Source organism: Cyprinodon variegatus, unplaced genomic scaffold, assembly GCF_000732505.1.
Source record: "Cyprinodon variegatus isolate N-32 unplaced genomic scaffold, C_variegatus-1.0 Scaffold2, whole genome shotgun sequence".
Classification (NCBI taxonomy): domain Eukaryota; kingdom Metazoa; phylum Chordata; class Actinopteri; order Cyprinodontiformes; family Cyprinodontidae; genus Cyprinodon; species Cyprinodon variegatus.
In genome coordinates, this window is record NW_015150455.1 from 2,711,339 (window position 1) to 2,726,425 (window position 15,087).

General features: G+C 40.3%; 1 protein-coding gene across 4 annotated transcripts in view; it reads left to right on the top strand.

Moving 5' to 3' along the window:
- The window catches only part of nr4a3 (nuclear receptor subfamily 4 group A member 3), a 24,033-nt gene extending 8,985 nt beyond the window's left edge, over positions 1-15,048 (top strand). For all 4 annotated transcript variants that reach the window (XM_015400165.1, XM_015400242.1, XM_015400086.1 and 1 more), the window contains 5 exons: positions 4,801-4,930; positions 6,161-6,324; positions 6,410-6,609; positions 10,692-10,870; positions 13,571-15,048. In XM_015400165.1, coding sequence (XP_015255651.1) covers positions 4,801-4,930; positions 6,161-6,324; positions 6,410-6,609; positions 10,692-10,870; positions 13,571-13,833 — 936 coding nt within the window. In that variant the 3' untranslated portion in view covers positions 13,834-15,048. The remainder of the gene's footprint in view (positions 1-4,800; positions 4,931-6,160; positions 6,325-6,409; positions 6,610-10,691; positions 10,871-13,570) is intronic.
- Positions 15,049-15,087: the final 39 nt, after the last annotated feature.

Sequence of the window (15,087 nt, forward strand, 5' to 3'; positions counted from 1 at the left end):
ATATATATATATATATATATATATATATATATATATATATATATATATATATATATATATATATATATATATATAAAACACTGCACAATTTGTTAGGGCTTTCTACGGGAGCAAAAATAAAGACAGCAGGCATAGAGTTAATTGAATAATGCCTCTGGTAGGTGGAAATGAATTATCCTACTTTTCAATTAGGTACACAATTTGTTTTTATTTAGTAATTAATGAAAACAGTTTCTGATGGCAGCAGGCTAAAGGCTTCAGGGAGTGTGTGTGTGTGTGTGTGTGAAAAAGAGAAAGAGACAGTGTATGCTTGTTGCAGAGCTCAGCAGCCACAGAGCCTGTCGATCCTTGCTATGCTTCCTCTACACACATATATGCAGATGCAAACATAAAAAAAAAAAAAAAACACATGCACGCAACCACACTTAAAGAAAAACATATATTTTCTTTTTTGTTGTGTTCAATGTGACTCAAGGATACAGCACAAGTAAGAGAAACCACCAGTTTTTCTGCATATACATATGTATGTAGTATATATAATTACAATTTTCATGCGCATTACCTCCATTACCCTGATGGTTTTATTGTCCCCTGAAATTCCTCCCTGATTATATTTAATTATTTCAGAGTAGTTATTACACATTAAACCACAGAACTGGCTAGCTGTAAATTATTGCTAGTTTATTAATGCAATTCGAAGCACATTTCCTCATGAATTAATTTCAGATGTTAAGCATTTTTCTTCCCCCTCATTCTATTATTTTCTGCAGAATAATGTGTGCTATTTGCACTTTTTTTCAAGTAATGAAGTCAATCTATTCAGCTTAAGTTATAAAAAAATTTAGTCCATCTCAGCTGTTTTTATGTTGCATTTTGTGGCAAGAAATAGAGCTTTAAAATTTTGCATTTTTTACTGTGTTTACCATACTTATAAGCTGAGATTGCTGCAGAGAAATGTCCTGTTACATCTCTTGGAGTGTGTGTTAGTCACAGTTATGTGTCAGAATGTGACAGAGCAGTTTGCAAAACAAGCTTGTATGGAGAACTTGTATTTTTAAACGCTCAAGTGGCAAATACAACTTGGACAACATGCACAGAAATAAGATGCAGTTCAGTATGCACAGATAAAATATTTTATTCCTTTGACCAACTGTTTTTTTGGTTTACAAGGACACTGATAGGGATTTGAGCTGTGAAGGGCTTTAATTGAACCAAATACGTTACATTTCTAGAACCTGCTTCCGCTTGCCTCCATACAGCCTCCACAACAGCCACAGTGTGCTTTTTTTGGTATTTGTGCTCATTTTGGAGGTTACTTTTTTAATCTGAAACCATTTCAAAAGCACAAATGTAAATCAAGCAACATAGAAAACATACTTTTAGATTGTTATTCAGGAGCTCTTGGGCCCCCCCTGCTGGCCTGGTGTGCACTACACTATACCATTGATCACATGCTAAAGATACAAGGAAAACTAAGAAGGTTAAAGTATTTGCAGCCTCAAATACATTGAACGGAATTAGTAAAGTCACTGCAGAACACGGCAGAGGAGGCCCTACCCCTCTGACAAGAGGGTAATTTACTCAGACTTTAATTGATCAATGAAAACTCAGGCTTTTCTTGGAAGTAAAAGTCTTATAAATTAAACCCTGGGGTCAGAGATAAGAAAACGTTCAGAGGTAAGGCAGCCTTTACCCACCTCTTTAAACCTCTAACTTCAAATCAACTGCAGGGAAACGCAATGTACTCATCTTTAGACTGGCAAAACTGAAAAAAAAAAATACATTTGACTTCCTTGTGGAGAGCAGAGATCAGGGAATCTTATGAGCACAGCTTTCAGACCTAGTCCATAGTCTTAATTGAAAGTTTCAGTGGTGACTGACAGATAGCAATCAAAATATGTTGACTTTACCAACTTTTAGCAGAGCTAAAGATAGCTAAGTTACAAGCTGGAGGGCTAAACTGATGTTTTAATTATTTTGCAGCAAAACCAAGTATGAGGTAGATCAACTGTTCAGGGGCGGAACTAGATGCGGGGCCAGGGCTGGCCATGGCCACCCTAAGCCAATCATTGGCCACTCCTGTGGCCACCCCTTCCACTTTTTCCCTCTAATACAGACAGTAGCAACAGTAGTACTCTCAAGTGGAATATTCAAACCATTTTAATTTTCCATATATTAACATTTACTTGACAACAAAGATACTGTGGTTAATTGTGCACATAAATATACTGAAATTAAAGATAAGTACATAATTCATGCTCTTTTCAGATCTAGATTTTGTGTTGTAGGGCGTAAAGAGAAAATTATGTGTCTCTGCAAGTCATCTAGGAGTTTTCAGTGAAATCATAGATAAATAACCATTTTAATAAAAAAAATGTTAAATAATAAATGTATGTAGATATTATTACTTGTAAATATAATTTTTTGCAGAATGATTATTGATAAAAAAAATAAGTAATGACAATGTAAAAGATGTTTGCCCCAGAAACATATATAGTTATATCCACTATGCACTATGCACTATGCATCTATCTGTTAGCAAAGGCTGTAGGAAAGGATAGTTTGCCTTCATTTAGAAAACATGGATGTTGTGCTCCTTAATTTTCCTGTTGGAACAGTTTAGCTTAACCCTGAGGTTATGCCACCCCTCAACACTTATTCTGCAACTGTTATATCAAGAGAGATGAGAACACTAGAGTGAGTGATAAGAAAATAAATACAATTTATATATAAATACAAATAAATACATAATCAGGCAATAGAAATATAGTCCATATTGGAGCAGGTCTCTCCCCTCCCCGCTGGTGGCGCCACTATTTTTGCTGACCGTGCAGCAGCCCTGCTGTTAAAGGTGTAAACCCCTGTTGACATGCAAAGGCAACCTGCGTCACCCCGCGCGCTCTTCCTACTCCATCCTGAACGGATGCTGCTTTCCCTATAAGCTCCGCTAATGGCCATAACTAACTTATCCCCCGCGCGCACGGGTCAGCGGTCGCCGAGGCAAGGAGAGCGCGCGCTGTAATCCAGGACGGTGCCATGGCGACCACTCTCCTCCGACCCTGGCGTCCATTGACGCCTCGGCTCCGCAGCATATGGAGTAATTGGTGTGTGATTGGGCTCTCTGGGGGCTCGGGCATGTGTGGCGCGAGCGTCTCCTAATTGGATTTATTTGTTTTGATACATTCTAGAGGCGTTCAAAGAAAAAGAAAAAAAAAAGTCCGCAGCAATTTCCGTGTCTTCCACTTGTTTAATTTACAGCTCGCTCTAGAGTCACAGCTTGATAATGTGTAACATGTAAACAGTCTGCAAATAAAAGCAGTTACACTTAACAAGCGCCTGTGCGGTCATTGTGAAGTCAGGGATTACCGCGGGGGATGTTTGGAGTATCTTCTGTAATTGTTTGATGTCTGAGCTAAACCATGTGTGTGTTTAAAATGAAATTGAACTAGAGTTAAGGTCTTAGGGTGGTTGGTATATCTTTGCTCTATCATATTTGCACCAAAAGATGGAGAAAAAAATACCTCTAATCAGATTTAATGAGATTTAATCCCATGCTGTCCAATCCTACTGTAAAAATCCCCCCCTGAAGAATTAACTCCCTGAAAGTTAACAATCTCATGTTGCTTTTGTGGCCTGTTTGTGCCAACATAATAATTACAGAGCACTTTAAATAATAGTGTTTCCAATTGTCACTCTGCACTGTAAACATCTAAATAAGTCAGTAAAAATAGGCTTTCCCACTATCCGTTCACACAGTTTTGTGTTTCCAGCAGTGCCCTTGCATCATTTGTGTTGCAAACTGCTGCTTGGGCTGGACTAATTTTCTTAAAAAGCATGTTTATTTATAAAAACTAAATTTATTTATCATGGTGACCTATGTTGCTTGCTTTGTATACAGTTCTACAGTATATTGGTGGATCAAATCAACCAACTTATTTAAATTCATGGTTGTCCTGATGTTGGAGAAAGCCTCGGAAAATGCTCTTATTCACTTTTAAAGAGAATTTCAATTTCACAGCTTAAGGATAAAGAGTGAAAAGGCCCATTAGTTTTGCAGAAACTAATCCACATATTCTGCAAGTGTTTGAATTAATCTCACAAGACATCTACAGGTAGAAACATAAGAAAATGAGTGGAAACCAACTGCATCCCCATTGAACTGCCTCCCCATGTGGCCCAGGGCATAGAGCCATACAGCTGATATCAGAAATGTCCACCTGTTACATGCTTGATGCAGCCTCCCCCCTTCTTCTCAGATATAATAAATTGCATATTATTCAAACTAACCTTGGGTTTATTCAGTCCTCCCATGTGGCTCTTTTTGGTTTTCACTCTAATAAGTTGCCTAATAACATCACAGGCCAATCAGGAGAGGAGAAAGTGGCACCAACAGAAACCAGAGATAAGTGGGGAGCTGCTTGTGTGGTTCTGAAAAGGTACCACGAGCTGACCCGCAGGCCTCCACTGGCAATCTGATCAGACAGACCCCAAACCACCACCCCCCCGCCCCATCTCATGGGACCTGAATGTGTACACCATGCGCTCTGGCCCCCATTGTCAGCTCAGGCTCTAATAAATTTGTTCCTGCTGCAGGCGAGGCTTGTTGGAAATTAATTTTATCTAATTATACTGATGTCACCGTCGCCTTTCAGCTCGTAATTAAAATCTGACCTGCGAGCTTCTGCTTCCTACTCTTTGATAGGGGAGGAAAAATTGAATTAAACAAATCAAATATTAGGTTTTGATTGTGTTTGGAGGCTGATCATTGGTATGTCTTGTTTCTTTTCATTGTTATTCCAGCGCACCGTGCAGAAAAACGCAAAGTACGTGTGTCTGGCCAGCAAGAACTGTCCTGTGGACAAGAGGAGACGCAACCGCTGCCAGTACTGCCGCTTTCAGAAGTGCCTAAGTGTGGGCATGGTTAAGGAAGGTAAGGATCATCCTAAATGAAAGCAGTCGGCAGCATAAACATGCAAAATGTAGTGCCTTTTGATTGTATTCATAACCTTATGGCCGAGTTGATATATTTCAACTTCTGATTTCAGTGGATTTTGTTTGGAATAATTTTATTTTCAAATTTTATTTGACATCTGATAAGATTAGCATTTCTTTTTATCCATCCTGAGTCACTACTTTGTTCTATGGTTCAAGTCTTTTTGAGGAATATCTCTACCTAAGGATTATGCTTTGATCCAATCAGCCTCTCTGACCCTTCGCTGCCCCATAAGGAGACCATGGTCCAGGAGATCTAAAGTTCAAAGTTACTCTTATCTGACTAGAGCAGGTTCTTCCACATATTTCTCAAGTGGCCATTTCCAAACTGCTTTCCTCCCTAATGACCTTTTAACATATTGTCAGTGAAGAACTGTGAATCCTATACCTCTTCTAGATTCTATTGGTATGTTGTTTTATAACCTAATGCGATTTTAAACTTTGGTACTTGATCTCTGATCTATCTATCATGTTCACTGTGCTTCAAGATCGGCCAAACTTCACTAAACCTTTGAGTCCTTCACAAACCTTCACAAGTCAGCTGAATTAATACTACAAACAGTCTATCGACATTTATGTGCTACTTGGAGCTACTTTATTGCATAAAACCCCCAAATAATATTTGGAAGTTTGTTTTTTTTGTGACAAAATGTGCAGAAGTTTAACAGGTGGAAATGCTTTATGTGTTCTCCCCCCCTGCTGGTTTTCAGATGGTCTGCAATGAACCACATCACAGACATTCATGCTGTGGACAAAAACAGACCATAAAGAAATGAACCACACCAGCCTTATTGCTTCCTAAAGAGTCATAGCTGACCCTTAGAATCACACATTCTCACTGCTTCTTTCTGTACAGTGTTTTTCTCATGTGAAAAATCAGTGTGATACTCATAATGTCCTCATTCCCCTGAGGTTTCTCACCTGTCTCACACATCCTGTAATACCCCCACCCACATGCAAGCAGCACATTAATGCAAATATACCCACAGAGCACATATTCCTCTGCCTCACTAATACATGTACCTGCAGAGAAGCTCCACTGCCACCTGCTGGCCATCTGTGTGAGAAAGATGCTCATGCTGGACAGCTCCTGAGGGGTTTGGGTCACTAATTTGGAGGCAGAAAAAAAAAGATGTAATTCTGCTTTTCGTTTTTCTCTGCTTCACAGTGGTCCGCACTGACAGCTTGAAGGGGCGACGAGGCCGCCTGCCCTCCAAACCAAAGAGCCCCCTTCAGACAGAGGCGTCTCCCCCTTCTCCCCCTCTCAGCCTGCTCTCTGCTATGCTCAGGGCTTACTCCCACTGCACACCACGAGACCTTGACTACAGCCAGGTGCCCACTCCCACCTTCACATGCTTAGTAAAGGTCAGTCTGGTTTCGTACAGTCTTGTTTTATCATTTCTTTCTTTCTAAACAGTTCAGCGCGGCCGACCCTCCGTCATCCACCTCAGATGCAGAGCATATCCAGCTCTTCTACAGGCTGCTCACTATCTCGATGGAGACCACGAGGTGCTGGGCCGAGCGGCTGCCGGGCTTCACTGAACTCCAGCGTGACGATCAGAACCTGCTCATAGATTCAGCCTTCTTAGAGCTATTTGTCCTGCGACTTGCATACAGGTAAGAAAGATGTGGAGGTGTAGAGGATGAATATACTTTATTTTATCTAACACAATATTAGTAGCATAAGAGATTCTATATCCCTTTGGTATCAGATTGGAGTGTGTAAATGTGCTGGCAAAGTTGGTGCGCCCCTGTGTTGGTGTATCTCCAAAGTGGGAGGAGTGCAGCTGAGTAATCACCATATGAAGCAGATTATGAATGGAGTCTTTAGCTATGACAGCAGCTACGCCCACAGAGTTCCGCTCCGCTCATCTGATATCTGACGCACAGAGGGGCCTGTGTGTGTGTGCAAAACTGTGCAAACTCTGTGAACTGACAGCATTGATTCCATCTAAACGCTGGTCAGCTGAGTGACTGAAGAGAGTTGTTATGGAAGGAAATACGTGTTCAGCTGACTAAAAGAAGAAGGGGGCTGGGTCATACAGCTCCTTGTTAAACCACTCATACCACTGGAACGTTTTTCACATTTGTAGCGTTATACCCAAAAACCTCAATGTATTTTTAGATAATTTTAAGAGAATGACAAACATGATAATTGTATGTCAGAAAAAAGAGAAAGGTTTTACTTTTAACAATAGGAAGTTTTGTGTAGATTTTATTAAGACTGCAACTGAGCAGAGAAGCTAATGGTAACTTTGGAGGAGCTGTAGAGTTAGGAGAATGAGTCTGCAAGATGGTTCTGAACTACATAAATATGGCCTCATCGCTTGACTTGAGCAGGCAAGTAAGAAAGGTTGCAAATGGAGTAAGATGATATATGTTTAAAATAATAAGAAAATAGAATTCCATTACATTATCTCAAGAGCATACTATCTAATTATCTTATATTGAGGACAAAAATCTGAATTTTATTGGCTGATCATATTATTTACATGGTCAAATGGTCAAAATACATTTTTTAAAGGAATTATTTGCTTTTTTAGATCATTTTTTTCAGTACTCTACTCGGGAATGACAGGAATGAAGGAATTTTGCTAAAATTCGTGAAGCAAAACTGGAGGACTGAACTCTGATCTAAGTAGAACCAAATAAAAGTTTAAGCAGAAGAATGACTATTGAATCGTTCAAAGTTAAGCGGTATTTGTGAGTCAGAATGGCCCAGTCAAAGTCCAGACCAAAATTCAAGTTAGAGTCTGCTGCAAGTTTTTAACATTAAACTTCGAAGATGCTTAACGTCCATTTCCACTCAGCTTGAACTATTATACAAAATTAATAAATAAAGAACTAGTACAATTTCAGCTTCTTTGACGTGAAATCCTTTTATAACACAATAATGTTTTTGGTTATAATCTAAAAAAAATGTGAAAAGTTCCAAAGGTGTGAATGTTTCGGCAGGGTACTGTGTGTAGAAGCATGTGGGTGATAGCTGGTGCCATAGCTGCTAGCCTGGCCTGTCTCTGCATCAAAATGATCCTGGGTTACGGATCTGCTTCTGTAAGGCATGCAGCTGGTTAAATTTATGGGCAGGAGGAGAGGGAGGGGAGGTGGCGCTACAAGCTCGTCCTTTTGTCTGAGCTGTTGTCTAGGGCAGAGGACCAACACAGTCAGGCAACACAGGCGCGCTTACTCAGACTCCCTGACGATGTCGAAGTTTCTCTTCTCCCAGTTGAGGTCCAGGTGCAGGGTGGGTAGAGGACGGGTGGTGGCATCACAGTCCCAGCAGGAGGGGCAACTCTGAGTCACACTAAAGGGCAGACAAGCATGCATGCATACAGACACATGCATGCGCTTCTCAGGTTCCCAACAGCAAAACTCCCACAGCATAAAGGAAACCACACACAAACTGTGTGCTGCCTTACTTTTTGTGCAATCCTCAGATCCCATCACTTCGTTCCTGTCCTGACCTCGTGCTGAACCAAGATGCTTTCCTGCACTGCAGCCCTCTACTCACAAACGAGTGTCTAAACCCTGAATGTGTCTGTGTTCCTCGAGCTGCAGAGCAAATTTGCTTCACTCTTGTGGGATCCACATCACTGTGAACCCCTCCATCACCAAACAGTTTCTGTGGTTATTGGCTGATAACCATAGTGACAGCGTAGTCAGGGGGGAGTGGAATGTGTGGCTGACATCCAGCTGCGTGTGTGTGTGTAAGCGTGAGTGTGCATCTGCCTGGCTGCTTGTCTGCCAGTCCATCAGTGTAGCACTGATCATGTGCTACTACCAGACAGAGGCCAGGCAATGCCATGAAATGAAGCCAAACATTCAGCTGAGGGGCATCAGCTTAATCGTCACCAATCAGATTTTGTGAGGAAAGACAAACAAACTTGATTTTGTTTCAGCTATTCTTAGTTTGGCTCCTTGGGTTACACGCATGTCTGATTTGAAAATTTTATGGGAGTTTTCAGGGAACATTCTGCAACCTCGATTTTTAACAGTCTGGTTAAAACTGAGCAACACTTTGACCAGGACACAAATAACACCACAAAGTTTTCTTTTTTTTTTGTGCACTTAAAAAATAATAGTAGTGACTAATGAATTTTAGCTTTGGATCCTTTTTGTGTATAATATTACTACTTTTAAGGGATGCTAGGATATTATTCAAGGCGGTGCAGATTTGTGACTTGATTAGAGTGTGATGTGATGATGATTATTGTGAATGCCTAAACGTTTTGTCCCAAAATGCAAAATGATTTGAAAAATCCATAGTTTTTTAGTTGGTTTCACAGTCAGTCTGAAGTCTGCTGCAAATACAGTCTAATTTATTTTCCTTTTAGATGAGGAAGGCTTTTTTTTTTTTGCTAACTTTCAGTCGGCTTGCCAGCAGTGTGTAGCAGCAATTTAGGAAGCAAAGAAGCAGGACACTTAATTCTCTGTTTAATCCGAGCACCTGCACCTACTTTGGGACTGTAGTTTGACTTGAAGTCATTAGCTAGCCAAACCCTAACTATGATCTGTAGGTAATAAAAGTGAAGAATGCAGGGTTTTATTCTTTCTGAACACTGTGTTTTAGAAACCACCATGGTTAGAGGAGGAATGAAAGCTTTGAAAGCTTTTCAGAGGTTCCTCTCTAGTTTCCTGTTGAGAACTTTCATATAGAGCTGATGGTGTGAAAGGATAAAGTCAAAAACAAGATCACAGCTCCCTGAATTTCATTTCTTGATACCTGCATTTATGTAATTCTGTGATATCTTCAGAATCATTCTGATGTGACATGCTAATTTAGAAATATTTTACCTTAACCTGTTATGTTCTTACGTGCTGTGTTGGTGGGCGTAGGGTATAACATAAAAGTGCATAGCAGAGACATATGCTAACACAAATAAGGGATGTCTAATAAAAATCTAAAGCATTCCTTAGATATAGATTTAGATTTTATTTTTTTCAAATCTTGCAGGATATGAAAACCTATTTTTCATGCATGTATAAAAGTGTGTATTATGTGATTTTGGCTAAGGGGGTAAATCTTTTCATCTGTAGGGAGGATAATTAGAATCAAATGTTGCTGCTGCTTAGTCCTATAACTGCTAAACCAATGTTTGCATAGACTGTAATTAGTGGCTTCCAGGTCTTTTCCCTAATCCCCCATTTTTTCTTTCTATTTGCACAATTATCTGTTTTCCTCTCTCTCTCTCTCTTTTTCCTCCCGCATCCTTCCATCTGTCCTATGCGTCATTCATTGTTTGCTCCCCCCCTTTTTCCTGCTTTGTTGGATAGTAAAAAAAATGAAAGCGGGATGTTGTGTGCCGTGAGTAAGTGATGGTTAAATGCATCCAAGAGGCCTTTTCATTTCCTCATTAAAGCTTTGTGTTTCCAGTGCACTCCACAGCCGGGGGACATTAAAGCTGTAACAGTTTACCTATCTGCACACACACACATGCACATACTTTGAGCAGCCTCCACTTTATACATCCATCCAACCCTGCAACAAGGAAATGCAAGAATTATTTTAAGTGCTTTAATTTAGTAAAATACACGAGTTAAATATGATGCATGTCTCTGTTTTATGAGTGTCTTGTCTCTAGTGCAGTGGTTTAATTGTTTCCTTCTCAATGCCTGAAATTAATCACAAGAAAATGCAGCATTTTTGTTAAAATAAACATTTGACAAGTAGTTTATTTTTTGCAATTTCTGTTTCTCAGATCAATGCTGTCAGAGGACAAGCTGGTGTTCTGCAACGGCTTGGTGCTACACAGGTTCCAGTGCCTTCGTGGGTTTGGAGAGTGGTTGGACTCCATTCGGGATTTCTCAACCCACCTTCAGACTCTCAACCTTGATGCTTCTGCCTTCGCCTGTCTCTCTGCCCTCGTTCTGCTAACAGGTAACAACCAAAATAATAATAATAATAATAATAATAATAACTACCTTTAAATCACTCAAGATGCTTTATGTACTGTAGATATCAAAATACACAGTTTACAATTTGTGCCCTAACAAGCAACATTTGATAAACTATTTAAAATAGTGTTTCACTTTAGCTGTGATTGGTACCCTAGTAGAAATGAAAAAAAAAAAAAAAAAACATTTATTAGATGTCCATTTATAACATATAAAATAGGCGGTTGTTGTATTGGGGAATTGTTTTTCATAAAATACCTTGGATTGGTCTGAGGAAGCCAAAGAAAATTTAAATATTTAAATGGCAAACCAACAGAAACGTGCATCACCAGAATAACTTCAATCCTATAGTCACTTTCTATAGAACTGGACTTTTTCTTTTCAGTTGATGAAATTAACAGATCTGAATATATCCAGGCAAGAAAGCTATAGATGACACTGGATTTTTTTATTTATCTTAACATCGATAAATCCATTCAAGTAAAAAATTGGATTTTTCTAGTATAGGATTCAAGTTTTAGAACAGCCAAGTCTAGATAACAAAAAGTGTAATGAAAACAATTTCATTAATTTAGATAATAATTTTAGGAGAGCAATATTTGCAATTTAAGACGTGGAATTTTGATAAATGTCTAAATAATAAAACACTATATGCTAATATTTAGTTGCAAGGTTCTTTAATGATGTATCATTTTATCCTTTTTTGAAATGTAAACCGATTTATCTATTTCAGTTCATTTGCACTGGAAAAATATCATGTTAACTATATGTAAAAAAAAATTTAATTATATAATTTGAGCTTAAAAACCAGAATTTTAAACAGTGGTGTTAACACCATGCAAGGTGTTTCTTATCTTTTTCCTGTATTTGTTCGAAGCGTGGGGATTTTTTTGTCACCAATCAGGTGGATATATCTGCTGATGTCACACAAATGCTCAGAGACACACATGTGAGCATGTCTTCTCACGCAACTCTGCCTGAAACAAGAACCCGATACCCAGAAGCACCTGCTACACCTGCCACACACCTGGCCCCTCTAATTAGTGTCCACTGGTGAAAAATCAAGCCTTTCTCCACGGAAGCACCTCTTAAACACACAACTATCATGTTGTCTGTAGAATGCATTTGAAATGTAACCTCAGGCTTCAAGTCTCCAAAAGATGCACAGAAATTATGTGCTGAGATTCTATTCTTTAAAGCTCAAATTTTGAGTGAGATGTTAATGTGCAGTGGCTAAAATCCCCTTCCACCTCAGCCATACAACCCTACCCTGCCCCTCTCCTTCTCACTCTCTCTGGGGGAGCACTTAGCTCTGTTCCCAATCGACCAGCCCACCATGGGACACGGCTCTGGAACGCCGTCCGCGGCGTTCGCAGTGGCACTCCACCACCTCGGTAAAGCACACAACGCGTACCCACGGCAGAGCCACCAGGGCCACCGGGCGATCGACCACTTTGGAGTGGCCTGTGCAGAAAGGGCCCTCATCGATTTCTCCCCGGGAACTGCCGCACATAGAGAAAGAAGGAATGGGCGAACGAGAGAAAAGCAGAGAAGCAAAATAATGAAAGGGGGGGAAAAGAGTGCAAGAGGTCTGAAAGGCGCAGTGGAAGGTTTGCTGGAGTAACTCTGCAGCCTCAAATACTGCAAACAAAAGAGTCACATAAACAAACAATAAATACACTTCCAATAATGGATACCTCTAAGTGAGACTGGTCTCAGAGGCAGCCTCCCTGCAGCACCATGTTTGTGTGTGTGTTAGGGTGTTGGTGGGGGGGCAGGCTGGACACCCTGTTCTCTACAGAATGAGTTAGTGTCACATTAAGTCTAATACGAGTGCCACTGGAGTTGCTATGGGCAGCAGGAGTCTGCGGCCTGCATCAGTGAGTCCGTGTGTTTTCCTAATTAAATTTGGCTGCTCACAAGGCCAAATAATCAGCTAATTGTTGAACACTGTTGTGTCTTAAATTCTCTAAACTGTAGGGCCTATTTGAGCATCTGCCTGCATTCATTTAAGTTTTTATGAATGACAAATGCACAGCATGCGTTTATTTCCATGGTTATCTATATTTCTATGGTATGTGAGTGTTTGTGTTTGTGGAGAGAGGCTTATTAGGTTAGACGAGGTATTGATCTGCAACAACTGAGACAGCGTAAGGCTGTTAAGGACATGAGCCATACGGGCTAATGAGGTGCAATTCAATATAAAACAAGATGAGGCTAATGTTATTTTACCTAAATTAGCTCTGATGTATGTATATGTGTGGGTTTGGGCTTTTTTCTGCTGACTTAATTTTTGCCATTTTCCCCTGTTTTTTTGTTAGTTTTTTGTTTTGTCTTTTTAATGGGATCGTTTCAACTCCCTTATTTTGTCTCATTTAAACCAAAAGCTTCAAATGAACGTTGTTGGCAGTAAATCATTAATTTAATTGTAAATAATTATGAAGTGGAATAAAATCAAGAAATGCTTCAAAATGTTTTTTTTTTCAGCTCTATTTAGTCTGATCTCCTCAAACAAAACCTTTTAAAGTTTGTTAAAGGCTTTAAATGATAAAAACTAAAGGGGTAAAGTTGTGCAGATGTCATGTTAACCCGTGGATTGAAAGTCTTAGGAAACCATTATCAGCATAATATTTGTAAAGAGACAGTAAATTACAGCTCTAATGCTCCTGTATTTGCTTTGCAGATCAAGTCACAGGTCTGAAGGACTCCAAGCGTGTTGAGGAGCTGCAGAATAAAGTCATCTGCTGTCTCAGAGACCACCTGGGCTGTGGCGCCTCCTCCTCCTCCACCAAAGCTGCGCCTCCTCTGAGCCGTGTGCTGGGCTTGAGGACAGAGCTCCGCTCCCAGAGGACCCAGGGCCTGCAACGGATCTTCTACCTGAAGCTGGAGGACCTCGTCCCACCCCCGCCGTCAATCGACAGATTCCTGGAAACCTTGCCCTACTGATGACTTGGACTGACTGTGTAGCAAGAAGCCCATGTCAACGTCCTGTTCAGGCCTTTTAACCCCCGCCTCCACAATGGAGGAGAGAGCGAGAGAGAAAGAGACTCTCCCTTCTGACCAATTCAGAGATGAGAGAGCAAATCGAAAGCATCTCACTCAGTGGGGGTCCACCAATCGGACAACGAACGAAAATGCTTTTCACCTGTAAAAACAAACAAACAAAAAAAGAAAAAGACAATAACTCAAAAATACTTTGCAGCCTTTTATTTGATGCTCCACTCTTTCTCTTACGGAGGGAGGATGAAGGCTGAGTTGGACAGCAAATGATTCGCTCCTTTCCTTTCTCCATCTGGGTGGCAGCTCGATTTGCAAAAAGAGAACACGGTTTATGAGTACTTTAGAGCTGAGTTGTGGCCTCACTCCTTCAGGACGTCTTTTTTTTTTTAAGAAAAGGTCATGTCTCAGTGGGACAGAAAGTTTCGATGTCACAGTGAGACTCAAGTTAGCTCCTGATGATAAGAGGAAGAGGGTTGTTTTCATACTGAAGTGTAATGAAATGTCAGAGGTCAGACAGAAACATGTAAAAAATATTTCACATACATGTGGAAGTGGCTAACAAGGCGGGCTCTTAATTACAAAGTGCAATTTCACCACAAAAAGGAAGACACGGAGGAGGGAAGGTTTAATCTCAAACTCTAAATTATTTTAATACAGACTTTTTTCTGTGCTGTCTCCATGTGGCAACGGAGGAGAACCTGTGCACTAAGCGGCCCATGACCGAGTCACCCTGACTTGAACCCACTTCTCTGTGTCAGTTTTTTTTTTTTTTTCTTTTATTTTGTCATTTTGAAATCACAGGTTGGGGTAAAACTGTGGAGGAATGAACATGGTCACAGATTGGCTTTTAAAGTGCTTACAAAGAAGGGCTACAAGCTCAGACACACGCCCTGCCTGCTTGGGCCAGGGGTGTTCGATCAATGGGAAGGGGGGGGTTAAACATTCCACGTTCGTTCTTTTTTTTTCCTTTTATTTCTGTCATGGAGGCTGCACCGGTGCCTGTTAGCATAAGAGGTCTGGATCATGGTGCAAGCTGCCGAGAGCTGCCATCGCATTTCAAAAAAATGGCTCTAGCTGTGTGTGCTGCACGGGGATCTCCCCAGGCCTCCACCTCCCACTCACACCCTCACAGCAGCAGTTTTCAAACGATCGAAGCAAATTCTAGATATATAAATATAATATAAATATATATATATATAT